Below are 27,184 nucleotides of genomic sequence, written 5' to 3' on the forward strand. Positions count from 1 at the left end.
TCAAAATCGAGAGACAAAGTATAAAAAGATGACTACAAAAGCAATACTTGCAAAACTGTTTGGTGTAAACCAACTGAACAACTCATGGGGGGAGAGGAAAAGGGGGAGGGGGGAAGTGGGAATGAAGGAGGAGGTAACAAACAGTACAAGAAATGTACACAAGGCCTAAAGTATGAAACTGTAACCTCTCTGTACATCACTTTGACAATAAATAAGAAAATAAAATAAAAACATCAAGGAAAGAATTTGCATTTGAAAATTCCGAACTTTTACATTTCTTTTGCCAGGAAATTCTTTTTGTTGACCATGAATTATCAAAACTATTGGGCAAAAGTTCTGTGACTATCTGAATCTGACTGAACTGGTCCTCTAGGGAATTTTTTATTTTACACTATGAGAAAAATTAGTGATAATTGGCTAATTTTGTCACTCTCTCAAGGAAAATCCAAGTGAGAAAACTCTCATTCTAAATGTCTTGGTCTTTCATTATTTATAAAGTGATTAAATTAGTACCTGACACAAAAATGTGCTATGTAACATTTGTTAAGATTTTTCTCTAAAGAGAATAAGTAACTTTGGGGAAGGGGTGCTCAACATTAAATCATTTGAGTTCATTCTGTCAAACAAATAAGTTCACTTTCCATTTTGGACAGGTATATGCAGAACATCAGCTATCACACGGTAATTTAGAGCAGCTGTTGGCAGTTTCTCAAATATGTTAGTAGAATTTTTTTTGTTTAATCCAGTTAAAAGTTTTTCCAGGGAATACTGAGTCATGAAATTATCCTAGTGGTTGTATGGTCATGGTCTGTATTTCTTGAACATACAAAAAATATTGTGACTTTAATGACAACTAACATAGTTTAATAAGTATTTGGAAAGGTGTGTGGATATAAAGTTCCAACATGCCAGGCCCTTACCAATGTCTGAAACACGTAAAGTGCTAAAGGTCTCTGGAGATTAGGCTTTATTTTTTTGCTTATGTTAAGCCATATCACAAAACTTCACTTCTTCTCCTCACTTCAAGGGATGCTCTGAAAGAACTTTGTCATCCAGAAAAGTCATCCATGGTATTAACTGGGTAAGACTCAGTTTTACGAGACTCACTTAATTGAAGCTCAATGGAATTTCACCTTTGATAGAGTGAATTAAAACTCAGAGCCTTCCAGTGACTTGGGAAAGGCCCTTCAATTGACAATGTCAGTAAACTCTGATTTCAGAGTAACATATTCCTAATTTGGCTATTAATATTATGCTGTAATACTTTACACTTTGCACTTGACAGCATCTTGTGGTGTCCATCTTAATTTTTTCTCTATAATTTCTATTCCAAACACTTGCAATTTGGTAGCCATCCCAACACTAAAAAGCTATACCCATTTACTTTGGATAGTCTCCAGTTGTATGATACCAAGCTGTGCCCTAGAAGAGATGCATTCTGAAGTCCCCAGCTACCAGCAAGGCCCCAGCAGACACAGGCTGTTGAAAAGTGCTTTGCTACAAAGTGTCCAAAGTGTCCCATCATTAGGCAGTTCATGTTCTTTTGTGTGTGGGTTTTTTAATGTTTATCTAATACTTACAGTACAAAGAGCTCAAAGTAAAATGAAAAAAAATTAAGGCAGTTCTTATTTTATAATGTCTCATACTTTAATAATAGTATAGACAGAAAAGAAAACCAATAGTTAAAAGGAAGACAGTACAGTACAGCATGAGTATATTGAGGGATAATTAGCAATGAAATCTAGAAAATCTTCACTATTAAGTTCCTATTTATGGAGAATAAAACTTGCAAAACAATAGGTCCTGGGAATTTAGAGAACTCTCTGGGATCTTGTACCCTGGTTTAAAAAAAAAAGCCAGACATGAACAAATAAGTAAAGTGGAGAGTATCTTAGATGGTGGAAAGGTAAGGCAGAACCAGAGGTGGCCTCATGGTCAGGGAGAACCTCTCTGATAAGGCAGCACAAAGGCAGAAGAATACAATTGTAGACAGACCTACAGAGACCCAGAGAAGAGTGTTCTGAGCATGAGGACACCCAGGGCAAAGGCCTGGGGAAAGGGCTATGTGTGGCTCATTTCAAGAAGAAGAGTGGCAGCAGAATGAGAAGAGGCTGGGAGCATTAGAACAGGAAATGAGGTAAGGGAGCTATGTAGGTAAATGTATTGTACTAGGCTGTTAGGCTGTTACTCTGAGCTGGGAGACCACTGAAGGGCTTGGAGCAAAACTGCAAGGATCTGACTCTGGATGCTCTGTAGAAGCTGACTGGTCAGGGAAGGAAGGAAGAAGGAGAAGGAAGCTGCTGTAGAGATGACAGTAGCTGTGCCGTGGGTAAAGTGACAGAGGTAGGGAGAAGTGACCAGATGTTGAAAGCAGGAACCAGAAGTAGGAACCAGAAATGAAATTCTCCTTTGGGGAAAGCAGCCACCTCCATGCAGTTTGAGTGAAAATGCTCGGGCTCAGCCCAACTGTAAGTGTGGGCACATGAACTAGTACAAGCAAGCACAATGACCCTCACAGGCCAATGATCCCACTCTGGAACAGTTCAATAGAACCCAGCAGATCTTCTTCTGAGACGCGCTAGATGTAGTCCAAAGACCACATACCCCCTGAGCTATGGAAGCCTTCACATGCTCTCACAGTCTAGTCAGCACAACCTCATATAGAAGAGAGCCAAGCCAAGAAAACAAGAAGGAGGACTTCTTCTGAGAGGCTGGATTGATCAGTGTGCTCGTAGACTTCTAAGTAAGGAAAATAAATCACCCACCCCCATCTACTTTGTCACTGTGTTTGTCTTTGCCGCATATAATGGAAAGGTAGGTGCTCATGAAGTTGAAAGCTAGAGACACAGAATCTGGTCACTACTACACAAGAAGATCGGTAGTACTTAAAAATTAAGTAGCTCAGAGGAGAGCACAATAGACTTGATTTGTGATAAGATAACGTGGGGTCATGTTCACAAGGGAGGCCACACGTAAGTGAAATCATGAAGAAGCAGACATCCAGCAACAGGCAAAGAGGAAAGCTACTCTGTCAGAAAGACAACATGAGTAGAGGCAGAAAAGTAGGAAAGAGACACAGAACAAGATGCATTGTATACAACTGCTTTGATAAATGGAAAAAGAAAAAGTCAATACATAACTGAAAATTTTTAAAATGAGGGAAGAGAGGGATGGGAATGTTGAAAGGGGTAACACTGATCAAGAAGCACTGCATTCATAAACTGCTTTGTTGAATGCAACTCCTTTGTATACTTAAAGGTAATAAAAGTATTCAAACAAAAATAAAAAAATAAAATAAAGCAAAATATCCTCATGTTAGGAATCAAAAGAAAGAAAAGAAAAATGGGAAAGAACATGGGCAGCCTGGGTAAGGCATTGAGCTTATGGAGAAAGTAGATAGGGAAGTGATCTTTTCACTTCCTATACCAGCACAGTCAAAGGTAAAAAAGGTACAAAAGAGCCAATGCCTGTGGCTCACACCTGTAATCCTAGTTACTCAGAAAGCTGAGATTGGAGGATCACAGTTTAAGACCAGCATGAGTAGAAAAGTCTCCATGAGATTCCTATCTCCAATAAATTAAAGAAAGCCAGAAGACGCACAGAGTACATCACTACACACTAATAAAACACTCATTAACTTACCTGCTGGTAGAATTCATCATCTTTGGGGGTCAGGTAAGGAAGCCAAGTGTCTTCAAGCTCCTCAAGAAGCCTCAGTTTCTGTTTAAAAATAGTGAAGATTCTATTTAACTAAATGTAAAATGATCCCAAATAGAATACAAGAAAGCTTAGCTAATTTGAATATATAAGCTTTTAGAAATAGAAATTGAGTAATTAATAACTGATAAAGTACACATTTTTTTAAATTTCAGGATATATGAAGCATGAATTTAAAAATAATTTCACTCATTCACAGATTTTGGAGCATTTGATTCACATGCATCTTTGACAGTAAGGTGATTTTCATCACTAGCTTAACTTTGTAAGTCACCCAACACAGTTTTCTAGAACAAATCTTCCTATCTATATGTGTTTGAGACACAGTAGGTTTTCCACCCTTCTATGAGACTCTCCCTGGATAGAGCAAACTATAGCCTCTACTTGCATAACATGGAGCTATTTACTTATCCTGTAAACATTTGTTTGCTTTTGTAAAAAGCAAATCTTTCAGGCCAGGCTCGTGCCTGTAATCCCAGATATTCTGGAGGAACAGAGCAAGAGGATCACGGTTTGAGACTAGCCTGAGTAAAAAGTTAGACCCAATCTCAGCAAAAAAAAAAAAAAAAAGCAAACAACAACAACAAAATAAAACAACTGTAATCCCAGCTACAGGCAAGTGAAGGTAGTAGGATCTCAGTCTAATAAGACCCTACCTGAAAAATAACTAAATAAGAAAAGGATTGGGGACATGGTTCAAACACAGATCCTGAGTTCAAATCCAAGTACTGCAAAAAGAATAAAACTTTTTGAAAACTAAATTGATCTAGCTGGGCACTGGTGCTGCATACCTGTAATCCTATATACTCAGTAGACTGAGATCTGAGGATCACGGTTCAATGCCAGCCAAGCAGGAAAGTCCATGAGACTCTTACCTCTAATAAACTACTCAAAAAAAGTCTGAAGTGGTGCTGTGGATCAAGTGGTAGAGTGCTAGCTTTGAACACACAGAGACTTAGGGACAGTTCCCACACTCCTAGTTCAAGCCCCAGGACTGACAAAAAATAAGTAGATAAATAAATAATCTTTCACTATTATAATAGTTGTTAAACCTATATTTTTTTTGCTTTTCTCTTCCAATTTTATGAAGCACACCCCCCCCCCTTTTTTTTTCTTTTTGCCAGTCCTGGGCCTTGGACTCAGGGCCTGAGCACTGTCCCTGGCTTCTTTTTGCTCAAGGCTAGCACTCTGACACTTGAGCCACAGTGCCACTTCTGGCCACTTTCTATATATGTGGTGCTGGGGAATCGAACCCTGAGCTTCATGTATAGGAGGCAAGCACTCTTGCCACTAGGCCATATTCCCAGCCCCTGATGCACCCTTTTTGGCATCTAGTAATGATTAGCTGTTCACGAAAAATTATTTCTTTAAGGAACTATAGTAACTCATGCCTGTAATTCTAGCTATATGAGAGGCAGAGATTGGAAAATAGCTGTCCAAGATTCACTTGGGCAAAAAGTTCACAAGATTCCATCTTAACCAACAGCTGGCCATGATGGTTCATGTCTATAAACAAAGCTATGTAGGAATCATAAATAGTAAGCTCATTTTCCACAAAAATATGAGCATAAATAAGACTCTACTGGAAAAAAAAAACTAAAAGCCAAAAGTACTGGGGCATGGCTCAAGTGGTAGAGCACTTACCTAGCATGTAGAAGTCCTAAATTCTATCTCCAGAACTACTTCAAAGAAAAGGAAGAGAGAAATAGATGTCTTCCTCACATAGAACTTGCTACTCACATGAAGTCAGAGAAAGGGCCAAGATTGTAAGAAATCAAACACATATGAAGTGACTCTCATTCTGATTTTTTTCAAATGCTTGATCTGACACATTGGACATATATGCTGGCATATACAGAGTCTGTGTATGTGGTATATAAATGGCATATATGTGTGTACACAAGGACACACAGACATGTGTACATACTGTGTGTAAGAAAAATGGCAGAAATAAGTGATTTTCAAATAACACTACAAAAACAAATTATCATCACGGCTTTGGTAATGCTCACGTGACTGTAAGAATTAGAATGCACTACACCTGGCTGTGGGCCAATGCAGCTACACTGGTAAAGAATATAGTTTGAAAGACAGGCACTGTTGGCTCACACCTAGAGTCCTAGGTACTCATGAGGCTGAGATCTGAGGATCAAGGTTTAAAGCCAGCCTGGGCAGGAAAGTCCATGTGCCTCTTATCAAGTGGTTGAACTCCAGCCTTGAGGGAAAATGCTAGCAGACAGTGCCACATCCTGAGTTCAAATCTGGTGTACATGCACACACATGTGTGCATACACAGAGAGCATATAGTTTGGTAAATACAAAGGACCTTTTATCCTTACTTGCTCTACTAGCTACTGTCTACACAGTGCAAAACTACTCAACTAGTGGTCCAGTGTATTAGACTCTGACCCCAGGAAAGAAGCCTTTAATTCACAACACATCCTCATCAGAGTAGCCCAGAACAAACATCCTCTTGGTAGAATCCAGATGCTTTCTAAAGCTTTCAAGTCATAATGTGAAGTGAATAATAAAAAGATAGAAATATAACAGTCATCTGCAAAAAACAAAAGTAAATTCTATTCTAATGCATAATCCTAGATTAATTAAGGCCTCTGTTTTCATAGTTGCTTATTTTCTGATTTATAATGATAACAGGGGAAGGTCTTCCCTTACTAAGGACCTATAAAATCAATACTTCTATAGTTTGAATAATTCACTAATTGGATAAATGGCTTATCTGTTTCAGTATTAGTGCACAAAAAGGAATTAATACACTTGCACAAATACACTTGCACATTTATGCACACCATTGCTAATTTAATTAAAAACCTATTCTTTAATTTTAAGCTCAAGAAAGCCTGAATTTAAGAACCTTCTGCAACTTCTTAGTACTTTTTATAAACACAAAGCACTAGAATATTTATAAATGCCATCAAAACTTTCAAAGTCTTAATAATTCAGAGGCTCCACCATACAAAAATCAACTCAAGGTCTCCTTTGTGAGAGTTCATTGATAAAGCTAATCTGCTTATAATGCAGAACACAAAGGTATAGAGTCTCAAAAGGAATTACATACCCCCATGTAAGTCAGATTAAATACCAACAGACTTATCCCATATGCCAAAAGATATCAGTACAGGCAAAAACACTTGTGCCAAGTGCTTCAGTTAAGCTATTAGAAAAATAACCACTTTCAGCTCAACTGAGGCCCAGAGTATCTGACAGGTAAAAAATATTGTAATCTGAGCAGATGCCAGTGGCTCAAGCCTGTAATTTTGGCTACTTCAGAGGCTGAGATCCTGAGGGTTATGGTTAAAGGCCAGCCTGGTTAGAAAACTTCAAGAGACTCCCTTTCAATACACAGATGGGCATAGTGGAATGTACTTATCATCCCAAGCTATGTGAAAGGCTGTAATTGAGAAAGTTGAGATTCCAGGTCAACTTGGACATAAAAATTTGAGAGACTCCATGTCTAAGAAGGAAAACTACATATGGTAGTGCCACACCTGTGATCCTGGCTACAAAGAGAAGCTTAAAGTAGGTGGCTCAGATGGCTTACATGAGAGCCCAGGCAAGAAAAAAATCCCTATTTCAAAAGCAATCAGAATAAAACCGGGCTGGAGGCATGACTCAAGTTATATAGTTCCTCCCTGGCAAGTGTGAGGCCTTGATTTTAAACTCAAGTACTGAGGGGGAAAAATTGTAACCCAAATGCTATATCAAAAGTACACAATTCCAGCTGGGTACCAGTGGCACATAACTGTAATTCTAACTACTCAGGAGGCTGAGATCTAAGGATCACGGTTAGAAGGTAGCCCAAGCAAATAAGTCCTTGGGTCTCTCTTTTTTTTTTTTTTTTTAAATTTTATTGCTCAGGTGAGCAAGTTCAAGCCCCAGGACCAACACAAGAAAAAAAAAAAAAAGGTACAGCAGGCACTGGTGGGTATAATCCTAGATTTGAGGATTGCAGTTCAAAGCCAGACCAGGCAGGAAAGTCCATGAGACTCTTATCTCCAATTAAACACCAGACAACTGGAAGTAGTGCTGTGGCTCAAAGTGGTAGAGCACTAGCCTTGTACTGAAGAGCTCAGGGACAGTGCCTAGGCCCAGAATCCAAGCCCCCTGACCAAAAACAAAACAGAACAAAAAGTCCAATCACTGTCCAAATACTGTCTCAGACTTTGTTTTCAAGAGTATAAAGTCAAACAAATGCCTATAGGAGGGAGCCTGACAATTCTTTTCCAACTTCAACTACTTTTATCTATGTACATAGTATAATATTTTTTAGGATTTCTCCTACAAATATTTTTTTAATTTATTTATTAATTGAACACAAATTTTTTGACAAGGTGTTGTGCAAAAAGGGTACAGTTACATAGTAGGGCAGTGTGTACATTTCTTGTGATATCTTACGACCTGTTTTTCTATCCCTTCTCTAGGTCAGGTAGACATATATACAATATACAATGTATCAAGAACATATATAGTAGCCACGTGGCCACGCCCAAGAAAGTTCACCTAGGGCTTTAAATGTAATGTCGATATTAGACAATATGTCGACAGTAGTCTTATATGAACGTACATACATAGCTTTTGTGCTATTGTATTCCCCTGAGAGGTCAATTTTTGACCTTTATATGTTGAGTAATTGTTTGGTTTTAGTACATACTGTTGGGTCGCTGCCCCAATCCTGTGGGGAATACTATTTGACAAGAAGTTTTTGGTTTCACAGATTTGGTCTCTACTGTCTCTCCGTCTCCCTTTGTTAACAGTCATATATCAGGGAGATCATGCCCCTCTACAAATACATTTTTACTATGGTTCAGTTAAGTGTATACTCAAAGTTACACACATCATTATTTTCAGAATAGGTTGGAAACATTAAAAATATTCAACTGTGGGGCTGGGGATATGGCCTAGTGGCAAGAGTGCTTGCCTCGTATACATGAGGCCCTGGTTCAATTCCCCAGCACCATATACACAGAAAATGGCCAGAAGTGGCACTGTGGCTCAAGTGGCAGAGTGCTAGCCTTGAGCAAAAAGAAGCCAGGGACAGTGCTCAGGCCCTGAGTCAAAGCCCCAGGACTGGCCAAAAAAAAAAATATATATATATATATATATATACATATATATATATATGTATATATATATATATACTCAACTGTGCTAATACAAGAGTGAATTTCATGATATGTGAATTATTTCATTGAAGCAAAAAGATTCAAAGCAATGCAAATGCCCACCCATATGGGATAGTGGAATGAAGAAAAGTAACACCAGATAAAATTCAAGACAACCATAAATAAAAGCAAAGAACCTCCTTTAAAAAGTTCCCTAGATCTATGCTTCCATCAGAAAGAATGCCATTGCCCCATTTGTAAGGAAATAGAAAGACTTGGAAAAAATCATATTAACGAAGTAAGCCAGACCCAAAGAAACATAGACTCCATGGTTTCACTTGTTTATAATAGTTTATGTCTGAGATAGTCCTAGAAGATGATTACAAAAGGTCAACAGCTATGTACATACGACCATATAAAATGATGCTAATCAAAATGAACTTCCAGATATGGAAACAAGAGGTTTTTGGGTCTGTTTTGTTTTGTTTTGTTTTGAATGTACTGTGTGAAGTTAATTTTTTCTCACTCTTTGGTTTATCCCCCCTTGTCACTGTTTCTGATTTTAGTACCCTGTGTCTTGTATATGTGTTTATCTGATATAAGGAAGGGAAGGGTAATAACAAAATGGTGACAAAAAGGATAAAGGGTGAATCAATGCAACAGTGATATTCAGAAGACAATATGTTGGAAATGAACTTTACAACTTAGGGGAAGGGGAGTGGAGGAAAAGTAGGAGAAAAAGAGGGTGGAATGACAATGCTCACAAGAAATGTACTCATTACCTTACTATGTAACCATAATCCCTCTTTATATCACCCTTAAAATAAAATTTTTTCTTAAAAAAAAAAAAAACCTCCCTAGAAGCTAGCACAAAGGAATCACATGTGTAATTCCATGCACAGGAGGCCAAGATATGAGGGTTGAGATCAAAAGCCAGCTTAAGAGTAGACAAATCTGAGAGACTCTTATCTCCAAATAACTAGCATGCTAGAAGAGCAGGAGCAAAAAGATTGAAAAGCATGGCTCAAGTGACAGAGCACCAAACTAGAAAGCAAGGCCCAGATTTCATGCCCTAGTACACCAGCACAAGAAAGCTCCAAAAACAAAGAAACGTGACAGGAGACAGGAGAAGGTACTAGGAGAAGTCAATATGATCAACACATGCTATGCAGGTATCAAAATATCACAATGTAATCCATTCTTTTGTACAGTCAATATATAAGCATAAAATTAAGTAAACAGAAGTAAAAATTTTAAAATAACCGAGACTTACTTGAAACAAAAACATATAATAAACAAAAATGAACAGAAATTTTCAATTCTATTACCTAATATCCACAAGTAGTGTCAAAATTCTCACAGTATATTTATATCTGTATCATAGATTTAGACATGCATTTGTATGTCTATGTGTTATCCTAAGATTCAATATTGCAAGAAAAAATATACTTTCATGGAATCTGGCATAAATGTATACAAATGAAATGTGTTTGTTATAAATAATAAGTGTAGGATAAAACATATGCATTTCTTAATAAAAATAAAAGTGTTTATTGGCCCAACCCAACCCTCCCCTCTAAAAAAAACCCCACAAGATTCAACATCCACTTGCATTAACATGTGGAAATACATAGGATAAATGACCAACTATTATCTGTCAGGAAGAAAGATGGGAAGTGACTACAAAGGGCATAGGAGCAAAACCCTTCAAAATACTCTATTTTATATTATTTTGAACAATGTAAACAAATAGCCAGCTCAGTGTATTATGATTGCCAATTCAAACATTCTTAATTCTTAACATGGAATTCAATACAAAAAATGTTTTAAAAAGCACATAGTTCCATCCACAGGAAAATGAGGTGTTTGGGAGCCTGTCATAGATGAGCACAGCTCTGACATATTCTCTGTGTTGAATCCAGCCAAAAGGTAAACACACAACACACTAAACTGCTCTCTGGTGTGGAGGCAGAGTGGCTCACACGTGGTTGTCAGATCTGGCTAACCACTGCTCCTTAGCCTAATGCATAGATAAATCCACACAGCTGGGACCTAAAGCACACTGTGTTACCCACACGCTTCTTTGCTGTCACAATTGTGTCAAATACATCAAGCTGCTCATAAATGCCACACAGCAAGCAGGAGATGCTTGGTAGGAGGTACATGAAGGCTATTCATGTGGGCTACTGCCCATTTTCATTACTCCTGCAAGTAACAGGAACAAGGACCTAATAAGGCACATGCAATGCAAAACCATAAAACTTAAGAATAGGGGCTGGGGATATAGCCTAGTGGCAAGAGTGCCTGCCTCGGATACACGAGGCCCTAGGTTCGATTCCCCAGCACCACATATACAGAAAATGGCCAGAAGTGGCGCTGTGGCTCAAGTGGCAGAGTGCTAGCCTTGAGCGGGAAGAAGCCAGGGACAGTGCTCAGGCCCTGAGTCCAAGGCCCAGGACTGGCCAAAAAAAAAAACAAACTTAAGAATAGGATGCAGAAACTTTCTTCAACGACTTAAGCCCTGGCTTGACTATGAGTAGCTGAGGCTTGAAAGTAGGGGTGAAGTATCTTGAGCAATTACATAAATAAATTAACTGGGTTATTACTTAGCAACACATACAGAGGGCCTACACTTTTCATCTTATTCCTATCTCTTCAAGCCTCTTTGGACCATGATGCCAACACCTCTTAATTCTTCCAGTTTTCCTTTTCCATGTAGTAGTCAGATAAGATAAAAAATGTATTGATGGTACCTGAGTCTTGTCACAAATACAATCACAAATACAAGCCAGTGAACATTCACTGTATAAGCAATAATGTCACCTTCAAGCAAGTATAAGCCCAATTTGGTTTGTAGACAGGTGCTACTGGGTCAGGAAGACCCATGTCAATAAAACTGGAAAGATCAGAAGGAACTGGCTAAGGCAAAAGAAGTCAAAACAAACATCTTCTATATATCTTAAAAAAAAAAAAAAGACTCTCAACTATGTCCACAAATGTGATGTTTCCTGTCTGATTCGCATGGAAATAAAAAGTAGTAAAATGGAAACATGATTTAGGAAGCAGGAGTGAGAACAGACTCTTGCACTTCCTAGGTGTGGAACCATACCTGACTCAACCTCTCTCAACCATTTCCTCAACTGTAAAACAATGGTTCACAGAATTTTTGTGCAGGAGTAGTAAAAAATAACTTTAAATTGCTGCATTTTGCAAACTACAAACTATGTAGATTTTAGGCAGGGTGTGGGAGGGCTTCTATGCATCAAAGCACAAGTCAAGGAGCTGAACTGTGAGTTCCAGAATTACTTGTACCAGTGCAGTACATAATATGGGACTCATTTCATATCTCGCTATGAGGGGTTAAGAAACCCATATAAAGATCCATGAACACTACCTGGCACACAGAAAGCCCTTAGTACATTTTGGTGACCATCTTCTGTTATTTGTGTCTGGAAAAAAGACAGCTTTATGTACCAGTTATAAATTATCTATTAAAAAATCTACATGAACCTCACCTAATTATGCTTTAGACCACAGATCAATCCTACATGATAAATCCAGATATTAATTTGCCTATATGACCTGGGAGAAATATATAAACAATCTCAGTAAAAGTTTATTTTGTCTATGTGTGTTCATGTATGTGTGTGTATGAGTGTGTATACAATGCATCAATTAAATATGATCAGGAAGCCACAAAGGTCATCTGAGTTTTAATACAACAAATTTGTAGAATTTTAGAATAAATAAGAAAACCTCAGGCCTCCCAGAGCTATTAAGGTACTGCCAAAATATGGCATTGGTAGTCATGAGAGATACACAACTCATTCACATTTCTCAAGTACAATACAAATTCATTCTCACCATACTCCACATCACCCCAAACTAAGGAAATATTCATCTTTCAAGATCTGATAAATCTTCAAGACATACATAAAAAGGAGATATATGACATAATATTTTTTGACCAGGTATATATCCTAGATACTCAGGAAGCAAAGATCTGGAAGATTATAGTTTCAAGTCCAGCCAAGACAAAAAAGTAGCAAGACCTCCATCTCAACCAACAGCTAGATTTGATAATACACATCTGTCATCCCAGGCACAACACAAAAATAAAGAGGATTGTGATCCAAGGTACTTCAGACAAAAATGCAAGACATCACTGGCATTTTGGTTTTGGATTCATAAAATTAAATCAAGATTCTAAAAAGGCAATTCTGAATTCAGATAAAAGAGAAATGGATAGCATTCAAAGCAGAATAGTTATATAAGAAAAGAATAATGCACTTAAACACATAGTAAAGATTACTTAAATAAAATACAGAAAAAAATCTGCATCAATGACATGCGAGATGATTTTAAGCACTTTAACACATGTACTTGGAGTCATCAAAAGAAGAGAGACAAATGGGAGAAATAAAAATCGCATAGCCAGGTATTTTACAAATTTGATAAAACTTTAAAATTATAGATCCAAGATGTTTCAGGAACTCCAAGATCAAAAATTACAAAGCAGCAAAGCACATTAGAAATTAAATTACTTAAATCAGTGAAAAGAAAAACTCAACTAAAGGCAAGTAGAGAAAAATATCTTTGAACATGAAGAAGCCATAAAATAACACTAAACATCATCTGGAAGCAGTATTATCAAGAAGATGGTAGAGAAATGTCCCACTTGAAAAAAAAATGCTGAGGGCTGGGAATACGGCCTAGTGGCAAGAGTGCTTGCTTCATATACATGAAGCCCTGGGTTCGATTCCTCAGCACCACATATATAGAAAATGGCCAGAAGCGGCCCTGTGGCTCAAGTTGGCAGAGTGCTAGCCTTGAGCAAAAAGAAGCCAGGGACAGTGCTCAGGCCCTGAGTCCAAGGCCCAAGACTGGCAAAAAAAAAAAAAAAAAAAAAATGCTGATAGAATAAGCACTTTTGAGATATACAAAAGCAGGGGGAAAAAACAAAAACCACTGCCAGCAGACTTTTACCATAAGAAATGATAAAGGAAGACCTTCACGCAGAAAGAAAAGAATGCTAGACACAAATCTGAATCTACTTGAAGAAATGAAGAGCATCAGGAACAGTGACTTCACCAGAAATAGAAAACTTTACTCATCGTTATTTAAATTTTTATAAAGAAAATACTTGACTATTTAAAGCAAAAAAAAAATCATATAGTACCTTGTGTGGATTATAGCATATGTTTGCATAATTAAACTTTGAAAACTAGATACATATATGTATCACATGTAGAAGTTAAAGGCCTAAGAGAAAGGATACTGTAAGGTTATATTGTAAAACTACTATATGTATAAGTATTATAACTTATGTATACTTATACTATATATGTATATTGTATCATAAAAGCATAAGGGAAGTATATTGTACAATTCTTACATATGAATTGAAACAATGTCACTTCAAAGAAGGCTCTATTAGAGATAATGATGGGTACTAGAAATCTTGAAATGATTTTATTTGTTATAAAACTGAAATTTTGTGTGTGTGTGTGTGTGTGTGTGTGTGTGTGTGTGTGTGTGTGTAGAGTGCCTGCCTATCAAGCACAAAACCTTGAGTTCAATATCCCAATATTGCCAACAGAGAGAAAGAGAGACATGGAGAAATAGTGTAATTAGCTGGAAGCATGGTTCAACAGTAGAGTTCTCGCTGAGCAAATGGGAGAGTATGAATTCTAACTCTAGTATCCTCCTTCCAAAAAAAAGCTATATATGCATATGCATATGTATATGTCTATACAGTGAAATTCAACCATATAAATAAATACAAATTTAAAGGTAAATAGTCTAAAATCAATTAAAAGGCAGAAATTGTCAGAATGACTTTCTTGAAAAGCAATGCCCAATTACATGTTGCCTGCAAGAAATTCACTTCAATTATGAAGAAATAAACTGGATAAAATTAAATATACCAGTGTGACATACATAATGCTACAGAACTGTGGCACCTGAAGAAACTAGAAAAAGAAGAAATATTCAAAAATACACTTGGATATGAAAAATTAAACAGGAGTGAGTCCAAAAAAGGATATTCTGAGGACAGGATCACAAAGGCTCAATAGCTATGTGCATATGATCATAAAAAATGTTTATCGAATGTTTACAAATGAACTAGATGAACACAGGTTATTTATTGAATATATTTCTATTCTTAAAATTATTATTAATTCAAATTAATTAAAAATGGTTATCAAAACGAATTCCAAGAAATGGAAAAACGAGGGATTTTGCTTTACTTTTGTATTATTGTTTGTTTTTCCTTTGTCACTGTTTTTATTTCCGAACTTTTTGTCCTGTATGTCAATTTATCTGATTTAGGGAGGGTAAGGGGAAGCACAAATGGTGTAACAAAGGTGTAACAATTCAGTAGTGATACTCACTAGACACTAAGTTGAAAATGGACTATGCAACTTATCAGGGAAGGGGTAAGGAAGGAAAAAACTGGGAGAAAAGGAGGAATAAGGTGACACTGTTCAAAAGGAAATGTACTCATTATCTGACTCATGTAAATGGAAGCTATCTGTACATCACCTTTACAATAAAAGTAAATTAATAAATAGTCAGAAAAAAAGAAAATATTAAAGATTACCCTAGAAATTGTTTCAATGAGCCAGGCACCAATGTCTCACACCTGTAACCCTAGCTACTCAGGAGCTGAGTTCTGAGGATCATGGTTCAGAGCCAGCCTGGGCAGGAAACTCCATGAGACTCTCATCTCCAATAAACTACTCAAAAAAGCCAGAAGTGGCACTGTGGCTCAAGTGGTAGAGCACTTGCCTTGAGCAAAAAGAAGCTTAGGGACAGCACCCAGTCCAAGTTTAAGCCTTAGGATGGGCAAAAAAAGAAAAAAGAAATTGTTTAAATGACAAAATAAGAAAAAGAAAAAAAAAATCAACTGACTAAAAGTCAGCCCTAAATGAAAAGAAAATTTAATATTTTAGCCAGAAAGATAAGAAAAACAAAAATAAAGTCTCCCTATAACAATTAAAAGGCCAGTAAAGATATTATTAACCTAACACTAATAATAAAGATATTATTAACCTAACACTAATAAGGTCTAAAACTTGTACAAGAAAAAAGTTCTTGAAAAATATATCATCAAGATTTGTTCAAAAAGATAACCTGGGTTGTCTGTTAATAAAATTGCATTTTAAAGCTTTCTAGAAAGCAAACTCCTTTAGGAGTTATTCTTATTTAGCAAAACAACTTTTGCTTATCTGCCTTTTGCTGGCAATTCTAAATTCTAAACAGAAGCCACACCCAAATGATTAAGACATTGACTATTAAACAATCTTTCATTGAAAATAGCTGAAGCAGAAGGTAACAAATTGTACAAGAAATGCACCCACTGCCTTATGTATGAAACTGTAACCCCTCTGTATATCACTTGGACAATAAGTAAAAAAACCACACCCCTTCCCTTATATGCTGTCTCGCAGTATCCCAAGAAGAGTAATTTAATCTGAAAATAAAAGATAATTCTTTGAACAGACAGCACTGCTGAAGGTCACTAAAAGTAGATACCCAAGTCTTGCAGAAGACTACAGCTAACCCAAACCTGTTGGGTCCACAATAGGGTTAAAGGTTGACAGGTTATGTGACAGATTTGTGACCACTTCTCCAGAGAAAACGTCAACCCAATTCCCCAGCTACAGGAAGGAGGACTAGTGAGTATGAAAACTGCCACAATGAGCTTCTTACTCCCACATTTACATGTCTGGGGTGCTCCTTTCTCCCCTTCATCTCTCTATTCCCTGCTTTGCTCTGCTCTGCTCTGCTCTACCATGTAAGTTTCTGCTAAACTCCTACCTTGTAAGTTTTCCTTTCTGTCGAAGCTTCTCTTAGTTCATTTTGCAGTTCTTTTTGCCTGTGGATCTTGAGTTCCTGTGATTTTCAGGGAACTGGGAAGCAAAACTGAGAATTTTTGGCCTTCTCTAATTGGGGAGCCCTCCTGCTTGCTCCTCTCTTTCTCTTGTGACATTACCTCAAAAACCCAAAAGGGCTGGGGCCTAGCTCAAAAAAACCCAAAACAAAAGGGCTGGGGCCTAGCTCAAACACCAAAGCACTTGACTAGAAGATACTGGATTCAATCTCTAGTACCAAAAGAACAACAAAATTGCCTAGAATCTTCCATGCCTTCTAGCCTATATTGCTGCTAATATGAATCTTTCTTCTGAAGCGATCTGCTGAGTTTGGTTTTTTTTTTATCCTAACAATATGTTTCCACTATATCCCTTATGTTCTAAGTTTCAACATGATGCTACTACTCAAAATATCGAGACTCATAATTCTACCAGAAAAATTCTCATTCTCAGCACTTAGTTTTTTCTGGAATTCATATCAGACATAAATTAAGTCTCCAACTGGACACAAGTGTCTTCCCTTTTTAAAAAAATCTTTTATATCTTCACATTACATTTTAAGTAGATTCCTCACTATTCTCAGGTCATCACTGTTCTTAATAGTATTATTACATTTACTAAATGTATTATTTCAGCCACATGTGGTAGTACATGCTTGTAATCCCAGCCCTCAGGAGGCTGAGGCAGGAGGGGAATCTCAAGTTGCAGGCCAGACAGACTACACATTGAGATCCTGTCTTAAAATAAAAACCAAAACGTGTAATATTTCTATAACTGTAGTCACTATTTGGAAAATTTGCAACTGGTTTTTGTCATCTTCTATGCCATTTCTGCATGGTTTGAGACATTTTAAATTTTCATTTTAACCAATGTGATGTCTGTATCTCTTGAAATAATATGAACATGCTTCTTTTGGTCTTTGATTATTTTTTCTATAAAGAGATTCATCTCATCTAGAATTAATTTTTGGTCCCACTGTGGATTTTGTTTCTTGTTATTCTTGGTATTTGTTTTCTTCAAGTGTTTTGGAGTTGCATTTAACAGCTAGCTAAGTCTGAGGGAAAGGCTTTTGGCCTCTTCTTTTCCTCTCATACCATCTGAGCTCACCTGTCCTCCACCATAGTTCTATAGTCACCTTCCTTAGAATCCCCATATCACAGGCTGGGAATATGGTCTAGTGACAAGAGTGCTTGCCTCGTATACATGAAGCCCTGGGTTTGATTCCCCAGCACCACATATATAGAAAATCCATTTTATGGAAATGATTGTTATATCACAGTTGTAACTACTTTCAACATCCCATGTGTATCTGTAGTTTCTACTATTGATGACGTTCTTGTATCACCTTCTTGTGATTGTATCTACACTGTCTCTGTAATCTTATCTGAGTATGTTGGAAACCGTGTATACTGGTATTAGAATTAGGAAATTGAAAGGGAATACCAAAATTGAGAGACAAAGGGTAAAATAATAGAAACAACAACAAAAGCAATACTTGCAAAACTGTTTGGTGTAAGTGAACTGAACACCTGGGGGGGGGGGAAGGGGAGGGGGGAGGGGGTATGAGGGACAAGGTAACAAACAGTACAAGAAATGTATCCAATGCCTAACATATGAAATTGTAACCTCTCTGTACATCAGTTTTATAATAAAAACTTAAAAAAAGGGCTGGGGATATAGCCTAGTGGCAAGAGTGCCTGCCTCGGATACACGAGGCCCTAGGTTCGATTCCCCAGCACCACATATACAGAAAACGGCCAGAAGCGGCACTGTGGCTCAAGTGGCGGAGTGCTAGCCTTGAGCGGGAAGAAGCCAGGGACAGTGCTCAGGCCCTGAGTCCAAGGCCCAGGACTGGCCAAAAAAAAAAAAAAAAACTTAAAAAAAAATAAAAATTAAAAAAAAGAAAGAAAATGACCAGAAGTGGCGCTGTGGCTCAAGTGGCAGAGTGCTAGCCTTGAGCAAAAAGAAGCCAGGGACAGTGCTCAGGCCCTGAGTCCAAGGCCCAGGACTGGCAAAAAAAAAAAAAAAAAAAAAGAATCCCCATATCACTATTGGATGAAGCCTTATATGACAGTCCCATGGAGCTCAATGGTTCTCTTGGCATCATTCCACAGCTAAACAGCCTGACTCCCTTTCTTGGCTGGAAGCTACATCTCCCTTCTTTTGCTCCCCACAAACCCACAGCTGCATATAAACTACTGCCTGGGGGTGGGGAGAGTACATTTCTAGGTCTTCTTTTATGAGAAGTGTCACTTCAACCGGGCCCTTGGCTTCAAGTACTGGGCCTAATTCCAGGCCCAGCTCAGGTGGTGAACTTTCAGTCCCTATTGGGAGAGAACATGGAACTGTTAGATAAGGATAAACAGTGGCAGACCTAATATGTAGCTGGTAACATGTGTCCCATCATGACATTTCCTTTTTTTCTTTTTTTTTTTTTTTGCCAGTCCTGGGCCTTGGACTCAGGGCCTGAGCACTGTCCCTGGCTTCTTTTTGCTCAAGGCTAGCACTCTTGACACTTGAGCCACAGCGCCACTTCTGGCCGTTTTCTATATATGTGGTGCTAGGGAATCGAACCCAGGGCTTCATGTATAAGAGGCAAGCACTCTTGCCACTAGGCCATATTCCCAGCCCCATGACATTTCCTTTTCCCACAGCGCCTTGAGTTACTGCTCAAATGCTTCTTCCTGTTCAACCATGTCTTCCCATAATGCTCTGGGTGCCCGCTCAACCAATGAAAAGAGCAAGGGCAGTGCATACACAGCTATCAAGCAATCAGTGCAAAGTCTAGGAGAGAAGATATGGGAGGAGCCCGGAATATAAAAACCACCCTCTGAGGAGGTAACAAACAGTACAAGAAATGAACCCAAGGCCTAACATATGAAACTGTAACCTCTCTGTATATCACTTTGACAATAAATAAGGGAAACAAAAAACACCCTCCAAGATGACTCCATCTTCTTTGCAGCCCCTTTCCAGAGGAAGAGTTTCTGCTTACTTTCTTCCATGGCTTTCCTTTAACTCTCAAATAAGCTTACTCTGTTTACCTTCAACACTTTTTCTGCCTTTTAATTCTTGGAGAGCAAACCTGCAATGCTTTGTTGCCATATCCACACCGTTGTAGGACTACACATCTGTCCGGTTTGTTAACTCTTGGTTTAGTTATCTCGCCATCCTACAACACCATCTTGTCTGGAAGCTGAGCTATGATTTTTTTTTCTTTTCTTTTTTAATGTCTTGTCTCTGCAGTTGCAGAGGGAACAGAGGGCACACACACATTGCAATAGTTTGACAAGGCAGAGATTTCTTTAGGGTAAGAATTCTTACCAGGACATTTACTAGGTCAAAAGATCCACTTGTATTTTTCAAAGTTTCTAATTCATATTGTGAAACTGCTCTCCTCCTGATATCAATTTTCATGTCTATCACTAGACAATCCCCTTCCCTCACTCAATCACCAGTTATTACTAAACATTTACATCTTTGGAAACTTGTCAGATCACAAGTTCTCCATTCTAATTCACATTTCCTTATAACTTTTCATATACTTAGTGACATCTTCAATGAGTGCACTTCTATGAAATGCTTGTTCCTGATTTTTTTTCACCTTTTCTTGTATTTATATTTTCCTATCCTTAATCTAAGAATCTGTACTTTATTTTACTGTCATACAAAGACAATGAATATACATCTTATGCAATCTGATTAGGTATAATTATCTTCATTTCCTCTTTTACCATGAACACCTTTCTAAGGAATAACTGAATCACTGGCAGAGCTTGCCTTGCTTGTGGCAGGTGGTATTATATTTTCTAATATTATTTTTTGTTGGTTTAGTTTTTTATGTGTGTGTGTGTGTGTGCACAGGCGCATACTTCTGCATGTAGTAGCACTGGTTCTGAGACTTGAACCCTGCACAGGGCCTCATGCTTACTTGGCTTTTTCACTCAAGGTTGGTGTTCTACTACTTCAGGGAAGTCTCCACTTCCAACATTTTAAAATGTTCTAAGACAGTACCTTTCACTGTAAAACTTTTCCAAGCACAGGTTAGCTATACAATTTCTTCATCTCAAGGAAAGTTTTCTCTCAAAGGAAGTTTAAAAAAAATAAAAACTAAAGATTCAACATTTTACTTAAGCTGTTAAGATAACTTGAATATCCAAGCTATGTATCCAACTGACTTAGTTTTGAAGTTTTCACCTAGAGTCATCAATTTTAAGAGTATAAAGACAGACACTAGTGGCTCATGCTTGTAATCGTAGCTTCTCAGGAGGCTGAGATCTGAGGATCACAGCTCGAAGCCTGCCTAGGCAGGAAAGTCCTTGAGACTCTTATTGCTCATTAATCACCCAAAAATGACAGAAGTAGAGCTGTTGCTCAAGTGGTAAAGTGGTAGCCTTGAGCACAAAAGCTCAGGGACAGTACCCAGGCCACTGAGCTCAAGCCCCAGGACTGACACACATCCACAACAAACAGAAAAGAAAAAGAAACTACTAGAACTTTGGGGGAAGGTTATATACCTGAACAATATGCTACTAATACCAAAACAATAAGCTAAAATATTATATTAGAGCCTTTTCTACTGGCCAATGACTCAGACAAAACAATTCTAACATCTTTGTACTCTATTCACTGTGACTGCCATACAACTATGAGTTCCTTGAGCCAACTCCAAAGTAATTCCACTGCAAACAGAGATACCACTCAACCTACATTCTTCCTCACAATCAAATATTGTCTATGATTTTGTAAGTGAATACAATACCAAAGGCAGTATCATTCCAAACCATAAAAAAGAGATAACAGAATTAATTAAAACTCCTCATGCCATTCTGCCTACATTCTAGTTCCACCAACCTAGTAATACAACCTTTTACACTTCTAAGTGAATCCCTGGCCATACCTGTTGAGATGCAAAGCCAAGTTCTCTGTCATATTTCAGGGTACTTTCCACCTTGAAATCTTATGCCTTGGGAGTGCATTCAAAGATCAGAGGGCAGAGATTTCTCCATGAGATTTCACCAGGTGTCTTACCCAGCTTAGCATTTATATGATAAAACTTAGCATTTTCCTGCCAGCAGTCCAACTGTAAATAACCACACTTGAGACCCATGGGATTTCTGATTTCTTTGTAATTTTACAAAGCTTTAACCATTAAAGCATGATCAAACAACCTGCCATGGGAAAACAGATGCGCAGGAGGCTGCAATAAAGCCATCAGTAAGTGACCTCAATGACTGTCCATTTAAGAACCCTTTGTCTCTAACTGTCCCTTGTAGGCTCTCAGCTGTTTCCAAAGCAAGTGCAGCATAATCAGACATTAAATACCTCCTGTTGCATAGCTACAAGTGAATTATACCAGATAGGATATGTTATTTAACACAACCAAAAAAAATTCCTTAGCTGCTGACACAGCTGTATCAACTATCAGTTTCTTCTAGCAGGAATGAAAAGTTAAAGAAAAATACCTCATTAATAACTACTTTCAAGGTTCATAATAAGTAGATATTTCTTTTTGTTTTCATGTTTCCATTCTCAGGATCCCAGAAAGTCCATACATATTACTTATTTTCACCATTGCTTGACTGAAGCATGGAAAAGAACTCCTATAATTTCATCAGCATGTTTTTAATCTGATTTCAATTTATGCATTAAATTTTCTCAAGTTTCCTCTTCCAATAATACCATTAATGAAAAATGTCTATTGCTGGATTGCCTGATAAAAAATGAATAATTTTAATGAAGCTATTCTTCTGCAAATATGCCAAGGCTTACAACCTAACCTAAGCATCACATGAGCAACTTAACTGTACTATAAAATATAAATTCCTATCTGAGATATAAAAATGACAGCACCAGATTTTCTTCTGAGTGACTGTTTCTATTCTTAACAGAAGGCTCATAGATATTTACATAGCTCTCAACCACAAGAAAAAAAATGTGGAAGAGTATAGCCTACATAATATAACTGCACAGGCTCCAGAACCAGCCCTAGCAGTTCAAAACCTGCCTCTGCCACTTATTAGATATGTGGCCATGAACAAATTATTTAACCTCCATGTGCAATATTTTCTTTCCCTACCAAACATCTTGAAGAGCAATCTAGGATAAATGTTTAGAATTCCACTGTCAATTTAGTCCTGGCCCCTCAGTGTCTGACTTAACTAATGCCACTGTACTAAAACAAATTTTGCCAAAGTCAATGGTCAACTGTACTCGCTAAAACAGCACCATTCTTTCTGAGGCATTATTAGTGCAACAGACACGGTTACCAGCATCTCTATTTTCTCTGATTCTGTAATATTCCTTCCCTTGTATTACTTCACCCTAGAATCCCTTTTTCTCCATTTCAAGTCTTTTCTCTTCTGCCCTTACAGCAATCGCTGTCTATCCTTTTCACCCTGTTCACTCTACAAAACATTCTTCCTTTAGGCAATCTCATTTTCTTCAAATGACTTCATTACAGATTACTCTCTATATCTCATATTTGGTCCAAACCTACACTTAAAACTGTCCCTAGAATGTCACATTTTAGAAGGTCCCACTAGCATCTGGGCTTCAAGAACAAAATCAAAGCCAATGTTTTTCTTGCCTGATTTTCTTAAATCTGTTTCTCCTGTTTCCAATCATATGGTAATGTCATCATCAGAGTGACTACAAATTTTGGAGTTCTATTTCCTTTCTTCTTCATTTTGCCCATACTTATCAATTGTAGGAGGCAGTTTTAATCCATCCTAACTCTTTCAACCTTCATCAAAACCCTTATAAAGATGAGGCAGATCTCCCCATTTTAAAGAAGCAAATACCAAGACTTAGATATAATCTTGATTCAAGATTAGAAAGCTACTGTCAGAGCTAAATTCGTGAGTCCTGTCTACAAAACCCAGCTGTCTATCATAGTATGAGATGGGAATGTCTATTTAAACATAGACATATCCCATTCTAGACACTGTCACCACTGACAGGCAGGTCTAAAGAAACAACAATGGTCAAGATAGACATGACCTCTGCCTTTATGGAATACAACACACAGTAGAACTGTCAGTGAAACCATCAAATTACAATTAAATATGGGAAGTTCTATGACACAGAAATCAAGTGTGGAACCACAGTACCTAACTGAAAAGGTGGATTAGACATGCTCATGGAAGGCTCTCCCCTGGAAGCAACATCTAAACTGAGACCAGAAAAGTTAATAGATGTTTGCCAAGCAAAAACAGATTACCATCTTATACCCTCAAGGACCACTATCAGAAACAAACAAAATCAAACAGAAAATAACAACTGTTGGCAGGAATGTGGAGAGACTGAAATGTTTATACACAGTTGTTAAGAATATAAAATGGTGCAGCCCCTATGGAAAACACTTGGGCTGTTTCTCAAAAAAACTTAAAAACAGAATAACCATGACTTGGTATTTCTACATCTGAGTTTATTCCCAAAAGAAGTAAAAATAAAAACTTAAATATACATCTATCTTCATAGCAGAATTATTCACAATAGCCAAAAAGTAAAAGCATTTCAAGTGTCTAATAATAGCTGAGTAGATAAACAAGATGCAATATAAATGTATCATGGAATAGTATTCAGTGTTAAAAATGAATAAAATGTGTATGCATGCTATAACATGAATAAATTTTGAAAAAATTGTGGTAAATGAAATAAGCCAGTCAGCAAAGAACAAATACTCTGTGAATCTGCTTATAAAAGGTAGCTAGACTAGTCCAACTTAAAGAAACAGGACTTTGGGGGCTGGATGTAGCTCAGTGGCAAAGCGCTTGCCTAGCAAGTGCAACGTTCTGGGTTTGATCCCCAGTACCAAAAAAGAAAAGACAAAAAAATACAGTTAAAAAAAAAAGAAAGAAACGGGACTTTGGGAAGGCAGAAATAGGGAGATACTGTGTGGTGGCTACGAAGGTTCAGTAGGCAATAATGAAAATGTTCTGGAGATGGGCAGTAGTGATGGTTAACTAACAGTAAGAATGTGTGTAACATGGCAGGACTTGAACACTTACAAGTGGTTTAGATGGTAAATGATATTATGTTCTACCACCATTTTTTAAATCAGTAGCTTTGTCACTCTTTGTATACATTGGTCCACTTTCACATGAAAAGTATAAATCATTTCCTCTTAATATTTTGTAGAATGCAATTGTACCACAAACCATAGTACCTTGACATGGGGAAAGCTACTGAAATCACAATATTTTATATTCATGCTTCAAGATGTCCCCTAAAAATCTGGTTTCATATAGTTTTTTGTTACTTTTTCTTATTTTTGTGACAATTCTAGAGCTTGCAACAATACTAAACCCAAGGCCTTGTACTCTTATACTACCATTTAAGTTCAAAACTAATGCTTTACCACTTAAGCCACATCTCCATTTTCAACCATATGCTGGTGCATTGGAGATAAGAGTCTCAGACTTTTCTGCCTTGGCTGTCTTTAAAACCACGATCCTCAGCTTTCAGCCTCCTTGGTAGCTAAGATTATGGGCAAGAGCCACCAACATCTGGCCTGGCTTAGTACTTCTCATACCTTTATTAGACTATACAGATCACCAAACTCTCAGAAATGCTTTTAAAAAAGAACAGCTATCCTGTCAGTTCTAAAATTAATCAATTGTATGAGCACATCCAGTATCTTAGGGCTGCTCTAACTTAAAAATCTTTTCTCTTGTTTTAGAGATATTAACATCAAACCAAGACATTTACGTGAGAAATTTAAGCATTCCTAAGTTCTCTAATAAATCCAGTGCATTTCCCAACATAAATAACACAAGCTATTCTAAGTGTTTTATATTTCTTTCAGTGCATTCTTCCATTTATTAAATAGAATAGAAATTACATTATTAAATGTCTATAACATTTGAGCATAATATAGACTCTGTATCACAGAATTCAGCTCACAGTAATACTATAATTCAGTCTAAAAAAAACCCACACAAAACAGAACAAAATTTGCTGTTTTTTTCATTTTGATAAATTTAAGAATGTTATCTACACTTTAAATCACGCTACAAGATATATCTGAAGAAATTGACCAATTTCCAAACCCCTTGTGTAAATATGACATAAGGAAAGTTCAGTCCATTCGGATCTTCTGGTTTGTCATCCTATATATGATGCTATCATATCCAGGGTCCATGTTCCAAATGTTGTAAGAGATGATGAGAACAGCCAGGACCAAGGCAATCATCATCCAAAGTACCAGGTTGAAAACCACTGAATAGTCAAAATTATACTTATATGCCAGGTTATAGGGAACTATTGGCTTCTCTGGTTTTGCCTCAAGGATAGTCCTCGTCTTCCTCACCAGGCACATGTCAAAGGACTTGATGGTCACTAACTCTACCACAGCATTCCCTCCATAAAGACTGTACATGTCATCTGCAAACTTTTGTAGAGCATTGACGAGAATCTTAGAAGCATCTCTGAATTGTTCTGAGTCTTTGCCATAACGTTTCTCAATTTCATCCAAACCTGCTAGCTCCAGTGAATACAAATCAGGAGAATGATCCTCAGCTAGGTGTTTGTGATGAGATAACAAACTTGAGATCTCATGAAGCACTTGCAGTTCAGAAAGAAAAAGCAGGTCAACTTCTTCGTTCCTACTCAGAGAATTGAGAGGAAATGAATTGAGAATGGAGTTTTCTTGAAACAGATGATTCCGGAGTTGCTGTAATGTGACTGAAAGGTCTTCAAACACTGAGTTAGCCTTCCCCACCAAATACACTCTTTCCTCGCTGGGAGCCAACTGCAACACTACAGGAGTTTCTTCAGAGAATAAGGACTGGATAGAATTTGCAACACTGTCAAGACTAAAAGGAACTACATTTTCCAAGGGGTAGGAGATGACATTTGCTGTGGGGAAGGCCAGTTTGTCTATTCCTTTCACCATTACCATAATGGTAGCTTGGGGCCTGTGGAATAGGTTACCCACTGCAAGTCCTGGCCAAGAAAGGTTTTCTTTCACAGTGAAGCCCATAGACAATGCAGCAACATCTGGGATTCGCTCTGCTGATATAGGCCAATTGCCATTTCGGAAAACAACAGACCCTGGTGATCGTAATATACTAAACTCATTCCCCAAAACACCTGCCACCATCAAGGACAGGAGTACGAGGAACACAGTCGTCATCGTGCCGCGGTTGCTGCAGCAGTGCAAGGCGACACAAACCGCCGGTGGGACACCGGCGACCACAGTAGCAGGAGGAGGTGACTTGCTCGAGCTGGTTTCTACTCCCAGAGTCCGCCGCCACAATTTCTTAAAAAGCATTACAAACACTATATTTGAAGGACAGAAAGGAAAATAATTTTTAAGACATTAAAAAGTTGAGAAAGGCTAGGGAAAAAAATTCCAAAAACCCTCCTAAGCACTTGATAGGATTTCTAAACCAGATAGTCTTAAGGGTCTGAGGCCACATACTGTTCCCAAACAGAGTGACCAGGTATTGTTTTTTATCACCAGGG

General features: G+C 37.7%; 2 protein-coding genes across 4 annotated transcripts in view; both read right to left on the minus strand.

The window, feature by feature from the left end:
• Fto (FTO alpha-ketoglutarate dependent dioxygenase) overlaps positions 1-27,184 on the minus strand; it is a 390,959-nt gene that overhangs the window by 282,460 nt on the left and 81,315 nt on the right. For all 3 annotated transcript variants that reach the window (XM_048355586.1, XM_048355584.1, XM_048355585.1), the window contains exon 2: positions 3,643-3,720. In XM_048355586.1, coding sequence (XP_048211543.1) covers positions 3,643-3,720 — 78 coding nt within the window. The remainder of the gene's footprint in view (positions 1-3,642; positions 3,721-27,184) is intronic.
• The window catches only part of LOC125358452 (renin receptor-like), an 83,318-nt gene continuing 81,316 nt past the window's right edge, over positions 25,183-27,184 (minus strand). The window contains exon 2 of the mRNA XM_048355587.1: positions 25,183-26,998. Coding sequence (XP_048211544.1) covers positions 25,797-26,990 — 1,194 coding nt within the window. The 5' untranslated portion in view covers positions 26,991-26,998 and the 3' untranslated portion in view covers positions 25,183-25,796. The remainder of the gene's footprint in view (positions 26,999-27,184) is intronic.

This window comes from Perognathus longimembris, chromosome 10 (genome assembly GCF_023159225.1).
Source record: "Perognathus longimembris pacificus isolate PPM17 chromosome 10, ASM2315922v1, whole genome shotgun sequence".
In the NCBI taxonomy this organism is placed as follows: domain Eukaryota; kingdom Metazoa; phylum Chordata; class Mammalia; order Rodentia; family Heteromyidae; genus Perognathus; species Perognathus longimembris.